This window comes from Pelophylax lessonae, assembly GCF_965119305.1.
Source record: "Pelophylax lessonae genome assembly, chromosome: 2".
Lineage (NCBI taxonomy): Eukaryota > Metazoa > Chordata > Amphibia > Anura > Ranidae > Pelophylax > Pelophylax lessonae.
In genome coordinates this window covers 635,778,759-635,793,188 of record NC_138769.1, presented here as the reverse complement: position 1 = coordinate 635,793,188, position 14,430 = coordinate 635,778,759, and the positions used below count along the sequence as shown (strand labels likewise).

Genomic DNA, 14,430 nt, shown 5'->3' with positions numbered 1-14,430 from the left:
TGAGCGAACACATGTGAGTGAGAGCCGGCGATCTAAATAGCCATCCAGTCCGGCGCTCAGTGATGACAGCATCAGTCTTAAAGGTGTATGCGCACCTTACCAAAAGAGAATGGTGGGGCGCATACACTTATGAAAGAGTAATTAGGGTACCCAAAGGTACCAGAACATTACAGTACCCCCCCTTAAGGCCGGCTCCTGAAGGCCTCTGGAGCTGGTTTGTCTGGGTACTTCGCATAAAAATTGCGGATTAATCTAGAGGCATGTATGTCAGAGGTGTTTAGCCAGGTGTCGTCTTGGGGCCCATAGTTCTTCCATCGAACCAAGTACTGAAGTCTTCCTCTGTGGATACGAGAATCCAGAATCTCTTTTATCTCGTATTCTTCTCCACCTTCAACTTGTACAGGAGGAGGAGGTGGGATAGTAGGCCTTATTCCTTGGTCAGGAACATGGGGCTTCAGTAGCGACACATGGAAAATGGGATGTATTTTGAGGTCTATTGGCAATGTAAGCTGTACTGCAGCTTTTCCAATAAGTTTCTTGATTGGGAAAGGTCCCAAGAACAAAGGTCCAAGCTTTTTGCTAGGGATTTTCAGTCTTAAATTTTTTGTTGAGAGCCAAACGAGGTCCCCGATAGCGTACTGAGGAGAAGGTCTTCTGCGAAGATCATAGTACTTCTTTTGTTGACTATGAGCGTGTGCAATGGTAGTATTAAGCAAACCCAGAGAGTCCTTTATTTGGGTAAGATAGTCTGAAGCTACTGGGTTATTTGAAGGAAGGATGCGTGGTGGAAGAATAGAGGGATGAAACCCATAGTTCAAGTAGAACGGACTCTGCTTGGTCGTACTGTGGGTTGCGTTGTTGTAGGCAAATTCTGCCAGAGGGAGAAGATCCACCCAATCATCCTGTTGGTAAGAAGTGTAACACCGTAAATATTGCTCGATGCATTGGTTGACTCTTTCAGTCTGTCCGTTGGTCTGCGGATGGTAAAGAGAAGTGAGCTTCCGCTCGATCCGTAGTATGTGACACAGTTCTTGCCAGAATTTGGAAATAAATTGTGATCCACGGTCAGACAGAAGAGTTTTTGGGATACCATGTAATTTAAAGACATGTTTCATCAGGAGTTCTGCCGTTTGTTTGGACGAAGGTAGTCTGCGAATAGCAATGAAATGTGCCATTTTTGTCAGATGGTCCACTGACACTAAGATGGTATTAAATCCTTTGGAAGGAGGCAATTCCACTATAAAGTCCAAGGACACAACTTCCCATGGAGTTTGGGGTATTGGTAGACTGCATAGTAGACCGGATGGTCTCGTAGTGTCAATTTTGGACCTGGCACAGACATTGCATGAAGAGACGAATTTTTGTATAGATGTTTTCATGTCAGGCCACCAGAATTGCCTGGTAATCAGATTAAGAGTCTTTGTCATACCCATATGTCCTGCCATAGGCACATCATGCGATAATTCCAAGATCTTGGTGCGTGTGGTAGGTGGTATGTAAAGTTTGTCGTTGTAGTAGAGGAAGCCTTCTGCATCAGTATTTAGTTGTGGTGGGGGTGAATCCAAACTTATACCATGCAAAACCTCTTCCTTCAAGGAACGGACAACTCCAATAATGCGTTTGTGAGGTATTATAGGAACGGAAGGGATTTCGAAGTAGTTTTCTTCAGTTAGTCGTGATAGTGCATCCGCCTTTTTGTTCTTATCTGCAGGTGTGTAGGTCACTAGGAAGTTAAACCTTAAAAAGAATAGTGACCATCGTACCTGTCGGTGCAAGAGAGTTTTGTTAGTCTGAAGATATTGGAGATTTTTATGGTCCGTGTATATAAGTATTGGTAATTGGGTGCCTTCAAGTAGATGTCGCCAATTCTCCAGAGCCAATTTTATAGCAAGCAGTTCCTTTTCACCCACGGGGTAATTTATCTCGGGACTGCTTAGGGATTTAGAAAAAAAGGCGACTGGATGAAGTGGTGAAGTGTGAGTTGGTCGTTGGGAGAGTATTGCTCCTACTGCCATGTTTGACGCATCTACTTCCAGAATGTATTGGAGGGATGGGTCTGGATGGCGTAATATGGGAGCAGAAGTAAACCTTGTCTTTAACAGGTGAAAAGCTTTATTTGCTTCATCTGACCATTTGAATGTTTTTTTAATGCTAGTGAGATGTGTGAGGGGTCTCACAATGGCAGAGAAGTTTCTAATGAACTTCCTGTAGAAATTCGAAAATCCAAGGAATCGCTGTAGCGCCTTGCGTGTGGTTGGTGTAGGCCAATCCTGAATGCAGGATATCTTACTCATGTCCATCTCGATTCCTGTTTTGGATATGATGTAGCCTAGAAAGAGTACCTCTTCTTTATGAAACAAGCATTTTTTCAGTTTCACATAAAGGTTGTGTGCAAGCAATCTCGATAATACTAGTCTTACATGTCTTATGTGTTCAGACAGGGATCGTGAATATATAAGTATATCGTCCAGATATACCACAACACAGACATCTAGTAAGTCTCTGAAAATATCGTTTATAAATCGTTGAAAAACTGCAGGGGCGTTGCATAGCCCGAATGGCATTACAAGATTTCGAACAATCCGTATCTGGTTCTGAATGCAGTCTTCCACTCGTGTCCATCACGGATTCGAATGAGATTGTATGCTCCTTTCAGGTCCAATTTTGAAAAATAGGTAGCTCCACGCACCTGCTCAATGAGCTCAGGGATAAGCGGTAGAGGATAGCGATCTTTTATTGTAATACCATTCAATTGCCTATAGTCGATGATAGGCCTGAGACTTGAGTCCTTATTGCGGACAAAAAAGAGTCCTGCTGCTGTGGAAGAAGTGGAAGGTCTAATAAAACCTTTTTCCAAATTCTCATCCAAATAGTCTTTGAGATGGGAAAGTTCATCCTGTGAAAGAGGATAAACATGACCGAACGGCAATTTGCTATTTGGGAGTAGATCAATGCTACAATCATAGTCTCGATGGGGAGGTAGTGCTTGAGCATTTTTATCAAGAAAAACCTCAGAGAGATCCTGATAACATAGTGGTGCAATCTCATCTGTCACCACAGACAGGATCTTCCCGAAAGACGGGAGGTTACACGTACCCTCGCAATAGCAAGAGAGGAAGGCCAGGGTCCGTTCCTTCCAATCTATGGTTGGTTGATGTGTGTGCAACCAGGGAAGTCCCAACACAATGGGAAAGTGGGGTGAAGGTATTAGATCGAAGGTAGTGGTCTCCATATGAGACCCGTTAGTAGTGACTAGGAGTGCCTGTGTCTGATCAGTGATCGGACCAGAGGATAAAGGAACACCGTTAATAAGACTTACTGAGACAGGTTTAAGTTTAGAAATAATAGGAACTTTATTTAAAGCAGCAAAACGTATGTCAATATAATTTCCACAAGATCCTGTGTCAATCATGGCCTTAGTAGTAATCCTGTTCTGGTCCCACTGTAATGTTAAGCAAACAGAAAGGTAAGGGTTAGTGATTGAAGTTGTCAATCCCCCTAGGAGGACATGTGAACACTCACCCTTCTTTTTTGTAGACTAGGGGACAGACGTTTATCTTGTGATCCGGGGATGCACAGTACAAGCAGAGATTACCAGATCGTCTTTTGGCTCTTTCCATAGTTTATAGAGGTGGGCGTATGGTTCCTACCTCCATAGGAACGGGGTCAACGGCCGAAATCCGAGAAGAACTGGATAATGGCATTCCCATTTTCTCAGCCTTTCTTTCTCGTAGTCTTCTATCTATGGTGATACTGAGTTGTATCAATGCATCCAGGGTTTTTGGCAGATCCGCTCGGGCGAGCTCGTCTTTAACGGCCTCTGATAGGCCAAGCCTAAATTGGGTTTTCAGAGATGCATCATTCCATTCTGAATCAAGGGTCCATCTCTTGAATTCTGCGACAAAGTCTTCTACAGGTCTCCTACCTTGTTTCAAGGATCTTACTTGAAGATCGGCAGTACTCTGCCTATTGGGATCATCATATAGGCTAGTGAGTTCTGCTAGGAACAAGGCATAGGAGTTGAGAAGCTGGTCGTTTTTCTCAAAAAGAGAGTCTGCCCAGGCCCGAGGATCGCCTGTTAGGTAAGAAATAATAGTACAAACCTTAATGTGATCAGTAAGGTAGGTACGGGTTTTAGCAAGAAAAGTAACTCACATGCGTTTTTAAATTCGCGAAATTTTTTGCGATCGCCTGTAAATACCAAAGGAGGATTTATTTTGGGTTCAGGGGACTGAGCAGTGGTAAGTTGTGTCAGTCTAATTACCTGCTGCGACAGAGCCTGATTGTCTTCTTTTAATTCAGCAAGTGCGTGTATTAACGCAGTTACTTGCTGTTTTAATTGTGTCATCTGAGTGGTTATTTCTGCTGAATCCATTTGTGGTTCGTTCAATCTGTAACGCTCCTGCGTTTTACGTATGATGTGGATTTTCAGCTGCAGAAATATTCCACTTCAGTAGTCATGTAGAGAAACGCTGAGACACCATTCCCAACTCTCAATGACTCATCATGTGTGGATGATCTCAATTCAGCAAGTAAATACACACACTCAATAAGATGTTTCCTAGAGTGACTTATGTATATAGTAACACAGTGATGATAGGCTGAAGAGACAGGTTGGGTAGAGATGGTAGATGACAGACACAGGAAATGTTCTTGAAAGTAAGATAGTAGCAGATGGGATGCAGATAGGTTTAGCAATCATGTATGGTAGTAGATGACAGAGTAGCAGGTGGACATACAAGAGAGATCAACCCAGTGCAAGAACAGGTGGTAGTAGGCTCAAGAGCTAGCAATCTTAGATAATGCAGATGTAGTAATAGTCCTTAGTATGCAGAGCTAGATAGTGTAAGCTTTAGTATAAAGGTTATAGAGGTTTCCCCTGTGGGGTACTTATCACTAATAGCAATGTAGCAGAGGAGAGGTTCGGCAAGAGCGGATGATCCGGTAGCGGGATACAGGGATCAGCGCAGCGTGGTTCCGACAGCGAGGTATGCTTGCAAGCATGTGAGCTTCAAGACAGGTTAGCATCAAGGCACAAAGCAGTTTGAACGAACACATGTGAGTGAGAGCCGGCGATCTAAATAGCTATCCAGTCCGGCGCTCAGTGATGACAGCATCAGTCTTAAAGGTGTATGCGCACCTTACCAAAAGAGAATGGTGGGGCGCATACACTTATGAAAGAGTAATTAGGGTACCCAAAGGTACCAGAACATTACACTGACAGGTTCTGGAGGCGACCTTCTATCTGAAAGTAACCATCTTGGAGGTTCTTAACCACCTGGGTTAATGCTGTTACTTGTTGACATAAAGCTTCCAACGGGGAGACACCTCTCTCGGCTTCTGTCATGGCTGGATGATACTGTCACGTACCTGATCCGAAGCCGGAGTGTAGAGAGGGCTCCCCCTTGCGGCTAGGTGCAGAGCACCCCTGGAAGTGGGACAGGAAGTGCTGTGCCCAAAGTAGCACGGGTTGCCGGTTGGGATGACCAGATGGAAGCAGGAACAGAGCTTGTTGTGAAGTTCCAAGCAGGTCCGGAACACTTTGGCAAGCCGGGCAGTAGCAAGGTGCAACAGGAACAGACCGGGAGAATGCTGGAGAGAAGTCAGGAGCCAAGTCGGGGTCAAGTATTGGAGAAGACAAGCAGGAATCCAAGAGAAAGCCAAGGGGTCAGGAGCCAGGAGAAACAACGTCAAACAGTCCGGGTCGGCAACAGGAAATCACGATCAGCAGGTTTACAAGGCACAGGGAACACGGGAGGCTGTTGATCATCCAGCAACTAGTTGTTGTGATTGCTGGCTTTAAATAGGCCGTTTGGCGCCAAGCGCCATTACGCACTTGCGTACGCGCATGCGCATTGGCGCACGCACATTCCGGACTGCGTTTGCCCGAGATTGGGCGCGCATGCGCGAATTCGCTGATTGACCAAGATGTTGGTAGTACCCTGACAGTACCGAACCGTTCCTACACCGTACCATGCGGTACCAGCAGCGGAAAAGCACAAAAGCGAGCCGAACCGTTCGGTTCCATGCAGTGGAAGATCAACACATTTAAGCTGGATCATCGATTAACTTTTTATATCCCTGAAGCCCAACTTCAGGATAGAGAAAAAACAATTGCAGTGTGTCTATATTCGGAAGATTTACCCTTACTTCCTACCAGCAGAGAAAGTGATTGAAAATCTCTCCAGTGGAGACACAGACAAAATCATTTTAGTAGAATGAAAAAGGGATAGAATTTGTGACAATGTTTTTGTTGCTGTGTCTTCCTGTTTAGGTGACAATTGCACTGTCTTGTTTGGGCATCACATAGACAGATAATAGGGGAAATGTTTTTGAATTAGACAACTTTAATTTTGTCTTTATAAGGAGCCAATGGCATTAGAACTAATTATATTTTGTACAGTAATAATATCGTGGAATGTATCAGTCTATAAGACATCTAGATGTCCTTTGGAGTATATGTTGTGCAGCGATATGATATGGTGTTCTTACCTGTGTGACCCAATCATTGTGTACTTTCCAGCGAATGTAAGTCACATGAGGCGAAAGAACAACATTGTCTATAACGATGGTTGGGATTATGTTATCTGCTCTAGGCATCTTCTTCCACAGCCTGAAAAAAACATTTATCTTGTTACAATGAATTAATTTAGTTCATGTTGAAAAGTTGGATTTGTTTAAATTCAGCATGCAAACATGGTGCTCTGAAAAGAGCCTAATGTTCTAAAGATTTACAAGCTACTACTTCTACTATTAAAGAAAAATTCTGTGCTGATAGAACATTGTTTTAAAAGGAGCATCTTCTGAAATTACAAATATAACTTTCTAACATTTTTATTACTTTTCCTTGCAATAGGAGTACTACTGATCTGAAGTATCTGGTTCCCCCTTCATTCACTACACATAGCATAACAGGGGGTGATCGGAATGCTTTGTGGCAGTGTCAGAATAAGGGGTGGCCAGGAGGGGCAGTTGCCCTGGGCAATGTGGTATCATGTGGGGTGGGGGCACCACAAGGAGATTGGGGGGAGGGGATTTGTGTTGAAAGGGGGAATTTTGGGGGGGTAGCAGGGGGTAAGTATTGTTCTCGGAGGGTAAATTTGGGAGGGGCAGTGCTAAGATGATTTAGAGGGATTTGTGTTGGGAGGGGGAAGAAGATTTGTGCTAGGAGGAGGGTTTTGTCCTGGGAGGGGGGATTTGAAGTGGGGGGAGAACAAAGCATTTGTGTTAGGAGGGGTGAATTTTTTTTTGGGAAGAGGGGGGTTTATGCTTAGGGGGTACAGTAAGCAGTAAGCATGCATATTAGTGCTCAGTGTTTTTGTGGGTGAATTATGCTCAAACTGCTCATACGTCTTGGGGGGGGGGAGGCGCAGTTTGGCATGTGTTCCCTGGGCTCTTGATGACTTTGTCCCAGCACTGCATTGTGGGGGTAGAACCTTTTTTTTTTGATCAGACCTGCTAAGCTTTGACTTGCTGAGGAGAATAACAACAGAGATCATAATATTCTGAATTGCTGCTTGTGCTCTATGTGGACCTCATGAATGGTAGGTGAGCTGACACCTACTTTACACTGTTAGCAAAGACACACAGAATGCTTAACAAAGGGGATCATCCCCTGAGAAGGTTATGTGATCTGTGACGCAATGCGTCGAGTGGAACCGGGTGACTTCACTTCTGGTACTTAGCAAAACTGGAAGGTTGGTGAAAGGACCTGCAGTTGCATGTTTTAATGCCAGTATAACACTGCAAATGCGTTTTTATTATGTGTAAGTGCAATTTTATGGAATAAAGGGATAATATAAAAAAACTTAACTACACTATTGGTGATTCTTTATTTCTGTGTTTGATCATTGTCTTCAGCTGTTGTGATTGAGGCTTGATCCCCTAAAGGCACCTGCACATTGATGGGTCTGAGTCCAGGAGCCTAGCCATGTGGAGAGGATATTATATATATCATTATGGTAGAGGATTAAGCCCATGAGACATATAAGCTATATTGGTTAACATAAGGGCTCGAGTCCTGCCGAAACCCATGGGAATGGCATTCCTGTACTTTTTCCACAGCAGGAACGCTGTTCCCATTAGCAGCCACGTCCTGCAGGACTGGCCTTTGAAGTATGCGAGCTCTGGCAGGCATGAACTGCACATGCACTGTTCCAAAGCCTGCTGGGCTCGGCAAAGTTCGTACACACTCGCCCATTTTCGGTAGGGCGGCACATGCACAGTGATGCAATGGCGCCGTCCGGCGCCATTTGTAAATGAGAGGCAGTGGAACTCGGTCTCGGCGGCAGTGCCTCGCCACAGCAGAGACAGAGAGAAGGATACTGATGTGAGGGTCTTGGTGGCAGTGCCTCGCCAAAGCAAAAAGGAGGACACTGTGAGGGGGTAATATATAAGGGGGAGGCTGCAGAGGAGGACACTACTGTGGGGGAAGAGGAGGACTACTGTGGGGAGGGGGGGGTGAAGAGGGCAGAGGAGGACACTATTGTGGGGGGTCATGATATGAAGTGGGCAGAGAAGGACACTACTTGAGGGGAACAGAGGAGGACACTACTGTAGGGAAGAGTGAAGGAAGGAGGCAGAGGAGGACACTACTGGGAAGTGTTGCCAACTGCCCAATAATTTACGGGCTTACCATAAATGTCTGTTACCAGCAGCGACACCTGTAAAAAATATAGCTGTCCGCAGCCTCAAACTATCTCTTGTACCATGTCAGCATCCTCTAATCATCTCTTGTACATGTCCGCAACCTCTAACCATCTCCTGTACCATGTCCGCAGCCTCTGACCATTTCTTGTACCATGTCCGCATCCTCTAACCATCTCCTGTACCATGTACGCAGCCTCTAACCATCTCCTGTACCATGTCCGCAGCTTCTGACCAACTCCTGTAACATGTCCACAGCCTCTGACCACCTCCTGTATCATGTCCACAGCCTCTGACCACCTCCTGTATCATATCTGCAGCCTCTGACCACCTCCTGTATTATATCCGCAGCCTCTGACCTCCTCCTGTATCATGTCCGCAGACTCTGACCACCTCCTGTATTAGGTCTGAAGCATCTGACCACCTCCTGTATCATGTCCGCAGCCTCTGACCACCTCCTGTATTAGGTCTGAAGCATCTGACCACCTCCTGTATCATGTCCACAGCCTCTAACCACCTCCTGCATCATGTCCGCAGTCTCTAACCACCTCCTGTATCATGTCCGCAGCCTCTAACCATCTCCCGTATCATGTCCGCAGCCCCTATCCACCTCCGGTACCATGTCCGCAGCCTCTAACTATCTCTTGTATTATGTTCGTAATCTCTGATCATCTCTTGTCTTTTATCATGTCTGCAGTCTCTGAGTGGGAGTCTGGAGAGGAGTCAAGAGTGGAAGTGCCGTTGAGGTGGGGGTCACAGCAGAAGTAAGACATATGTGGATTGTGGGGAGGAGACTATAGGATAAAACCAGAGCCACTGAACTGGAGCTGACTGACTGAGCACTGCACGGTGCCCCTGATAGGAGGTCAGTGACAGTGCTGTCAGGTCAGTCTGAGGGGGGTTTACTGATGTAAGGGGGAGTGAATATAATAATGTAAGAGGGGAATTAATATAAAGGTTCCCCCTTATATCAGGACCCCCACCTTAGTGCATTCACTTTGCGGAAGGTGGTCTCTGATGCTGGATGCTGATGTGAATGGAACTCTGATGTAAAGGGCAATGCTGCAGATCCTAATGTAAGTGTGAACTCTGATGAAAAGGGGAATGCAGTGGACTCTGATAAAAGGTGGTCTCTGGTCACCAGAGCCCCCCCCCCCCCTTATATCAGATTTCTCCTTTAGATCATGATCTGCAGCATTCCCCTTTATGTCAGAGTTCCCTTGCACTGTAAGGGGATATCCTGCAGATTCTGATGTAAGGAGGAACTCTTTGGTGGCTGGGTTATATTAACCTGACATTCGTGTAAATAGAGAAATATGTTTTTTTCTTTACTTTTGTTTAAATTAAACACATTGCTAATAGCACTAGCTACATGTTTAAAGTCTAAATAATGATATTTGCACTGTTTAGCACAGAATACGGCAAATTTAATGGTACTTTTTTTCAAAGATGAGCTTGCAATTCAAACAGAGGTGCAGCACTGATTATTTTGAGATTTTTGAAGTGTGGTGCTACACTAGCACTGGCAAAGGAACTGCACATTGGGCATTTTAGTGCATGAACTGGTATATACACAGGGATTCATATATTCAATGAAATTGATAGCACTGGCGCTGAGGCATCATTCATAAACACTTATTGTGTTCTAGTGGACACTGTATGGATTGGTGTGTACACGTATATGCTATTGTACTATATGTGGGTGTAATCAATTATCGAGTGGGGGTTTAAACCACCTTGGAAGTCAAGGCCCGTTACTAGTTGTGGGTGTTTAGATCTTCACACATACTGGGTAATATTCAGATTCTGTTTGACCAAACATTTGATAGAATCTTGATAAAGGATATGGCGGATGCAATACGTCCACCTATGGATCTATCTTGTTATGAGACAAAGAGGTTGATGTACTAAAACAGTAGTGTGCAAAATCTGGTGCAGTTGTGCATAGTAATCAATCAACTTCTATCTTCAGCTTATTCAATTAAGCTTTGACAATCAAACCTGGAAGCTGATTGGTTTCTATGGAGAGCTGCAGCAGATTTTGCACCGTCCGGTTTTAGCAAATCAACCCCAAAATATCAGGCTGGCATTGGTGTAAGGAATGTTTTCTTTGTACACATAAAACCCCTTAATACCAACTGAGCATAATTTGAATGTCACACAACTAGTCTGAGTATTGTTGCTGCACCAATTTATGGTTAGTAGATAGGTTATCCTAATAAACTGGACACCACCTGTATATCTCCATTTTTGTTTCAGCATGATTTCCTTCAAAAATCAGCCCTACAGATGCTAAAAACCTGCAGCAAAGAAAAATAACAAACAAATGTATACAAAAAAAAAAAAATCAAGTGTCAGATAAATGTTAGAAATTTTAGAAATCACTGTTTGGATTGATTTGAAAGCTATTAAGCAAAGAGAATAGTTTTCATCAAGTGTTTTCTAAAACATATAAAGAATAATTCATGGTGTCTATCTTTTTTATTAGGAAAATATATTTTACCTCACCTTAATGTTTCTCCTACCGAAGTAAAAAGTAAAATATTTACACATCCCTATGAAAAAAAAAAATACACAAGGTTATTTAATAGTAATTTTGGTGAAATACAGCTAAATACATTATTTAATGAATTCAAATCATTTTACCTTGTCATCGCCGTATAAAATCATACACTCATCTGTGTCTGTTGCACTACAGAAAAAAAAAAAAAAAATACATGTAATATAATAACAGCTTATGAACCAAGGATGGTATATAACAGTGTATTATCTCCAACATCCCCAATGTTTAGCCTCTTCCTCTTTCTGCTCCTGGTGCTCCAGTTTCTCTGGATGTCACATTAAAACTAAGTGGAAGAAAGGAGGTAGCAAGGAGAGGAAGCGAATAGTGGGACTTCATGTTGCCAAGTTTTCCCAGTGGGACTGCCAAGTATTCTTTTAGAAATAGCTCTTGCATTATCCTCTAATATAATTTTTAGGTGGAGTTCATAATTCACTTCCAAAGAAAATCATGTCAAAAGTACCTTTTTTTTTAATTACTGGAAAATACTTTTTTAGGGTTCTTATAGTACCGGTCTTTCCTTTGCAGAACTTAAGTCTTCTTTATTATTTCTTTTTAGTTTACATTCATTGCAGGTGTTATACAATAGTGTGGTGGACATTTCTATTGTAGCTACCACAAGAAATATCTACTATCTACTATCTCTACTTATCTCTAGATAAGTGTTTGCAGGTTGGGCAGTAACTTCTATAAAACCCTATAAAGTGGCATTCCAACTTAGGTTGGCAACCACCCCCTGCCAGTCTAAAGTGTTCCTGGAGGGCTATATAAACAGGTGTGGTCGGTTAGTGCAGAGGGCCTTCAGTTTGTGGGAAGAAGCAAGCAGTATTTTTCATCTTGGGTCTGTCTATAGGGACCATGTAGCCAGGAAGCCCTTCTAGTGACCTTCCCTTTGGGGGATAGCTTAAGGACTTCTCCTAAAATTGATTGCATAACTTTCTTTGCAGAAATGCCAAGCCTACTGTATGTCCTATCCACTGCTAGGAGACAGGTCTCTCTCTTTAACTTTCTTCTGTATTACAACAACTGTTTTAACTTGTATGGTGCCACCATTATCCTACATTGGCTGATTGATTATTGCTATTGTTCTCCAGTGAAGTCAACTATTTCTTTAGGGAGCCTGATGTGTTTTTTTTCAGTACCAATGAGAGACAATGCAATAGAGAATCAATGCTAATTCTTTCAGATTTGAAACATTAAACTTTGACACACTACATTTGTTCATGCATGGACTGTTTGTTACTTGTTGATTTAAAATTACTGGTTTTACCAGGGATATTGGCAATCAATGTATCTATCTCATGCTCATTACCTTTATAAAACACTTACTAATCACATGTACATGTTTTCAGAACAACCATTGGATAATTTTAGGTCTCTCGATTTACCGCCTTTTATTGATATACTAATTTTATTATTTATATATCTGTTTATTTCACAATATTTATGCTACAATACACTAATACTTTTTTATTATTATATTCAATCTATAACATATTCTCAATTTCAAGAGTCCAACATTGAATGAAATATACTGTATATCCTTTTCCAGATATACTGTATGTTCTATATTAATATTTTTTAAATATATTTTATATATGCATCTTTTTTTTATTATTTTTATTTGCATAAGTTTTCTATTCCTTACAGTATATGGATTTGTAAATGTCCTTACCTTAATCAAATGATATGAAAGGAGGTGTTTTAAACTCATTGCACTCATATTCAGTACAGTACAGAGTATTCTTTTTTTCTTTGGGTTTTTATTGCTTTTTATTTAGTGCCCTACACACCATCCTGAAAAAGTGGCCACTTTTGTGCCACAAAACAGTGTTTTATATCTATTCGATGCTCATTAAACTATGAAGAAAGTATCTTCAGATTTACTTTATTTCTCTTTTGCTTATTTCCTCACCTCATGGATGCTATGGATGCTGGAATCCATAAACAGTTAGTATAGGATCATCCAGATCACCTCGAGGAGCATCAATAGTGACCTATTCTATGTGGAGACAGTCATATTGTCTGCAAGTGCTAACAGGTTGTTTAATCCTTAAGATTGCAGCTATGAGTGCAACATCCCTTTCATCTTAGAATCTTATCTTGCTCAGTATACATGGTACTAAAAATACTACTAAAAATGGTTTATCCTGGGACTTTGAGTTATTTTATATGTTTTTTTTTTTTTTTTTGAGAGATACTCAAGTAGCAAGGATGAATACTCTTGGGCATGGGTATTTGCCCAGTGGAATGAGTGGGACCGAGACTCACAGTGTTTCTCTGAGCGGCATTTTCCTCCTGGCAACTGCAAGAACCAAGGTGAGCCCCATGCTAAGGACGCACAGCACAGCACAGCACAGCAAGCAAGGAACGAGTTAGGGTGCTGTTACTCTGCAGTAATACAGCTTGAAATGGACTGTATGTATTCCATCAGAATAATAAACCTCTATTGTGTACTGAGCTTACAGCCTCCCTGAGTCATGGCTTTACAATTGACATTGAAGTGGAATATAGAGTCATGAGTGTTTAGAAAATAATGTTCTCCTGGTAACAAAACCATGCAGAGCAGGGATTACCATTACCGCAATTATCTCAATTAATTCTGTTTACACAGGTGAATACCATACATACATTGACAGGTGGCAGACGAAAAGCCTTTTCAAAACTGACTAATATATGGAAACAATATGTAAATTGGTAACTGTATCAGAAAAAATGCTGGAAATATTAAGAGAGATTATGAGCTGAAGTTGTCTAAATTACATATAATTATGCATTCACCTAAATGTGTTCCATTTTACAAGATTGTTACAAAACTGAAATTCAAGGTAATATACAAAAGACGAATTGCACAATTTAAAAAACAGTAGCCTTGTCAACCAATGTGTGCTGACCAACAATACTTCAAAAATGCCTTGCAGGTACTTTGATCCTGTAATTGATTTTCTGTGCACGTAGGAGATTCTTGTATTTTAAATACATGCTATACATAGCAAAGTATGCTGTGAACTCGGAATACATGCAATGCTTAAGAGCACAAAAATCAACTAAGGAATTAGCAAAGGTATTTTAGATGCTAGAAGATGTCTCCACTTTAAAAGCATTGCAATGAATTCCATGCATATCTCTTAACGGGATTGCTAGACCTTGGAACCCAAGGTACATGCCTTGGGTTTAAACCTTAGTGCCCTGAGTCCCATTTACAGTAGTTGTTGTTAAGTGAA

At 42.1% G+C, this 14,430-nt stretch overlaps 1 protein-coding gene across 1 annotated transcript in view; it reads right to left on the bottom strand.

Moving 5' to 3' along the window:
• LOC309547281 (cilia- and flagella-associated protein 337-like) overlaps window positions 1-14,430 on the bottom strand; it is a gene marked incomplete at its 5' end in the record, with an annotated part of 246,937 nt that overhangs the window by 134,059 nt on the left and 98,448 nt on the right. The window contains 3 exons of the mRNA XM_082247111.1: window positions 6,493-6,613; window positions 11,155-11,201; window positions 11,293-11,338. Coding sequence (XP_082103237.1) covers window positions 6,493-6,613; window positions 11,155-11,201; window positions 11,293-11,338 — 214 coding nt within the window. The remainder of the gene's footprint in view (window positions 1-6,492; window positions 6,614-11,154; window positions 11,202-11,292; window positions 11,339-14,430) is intronic.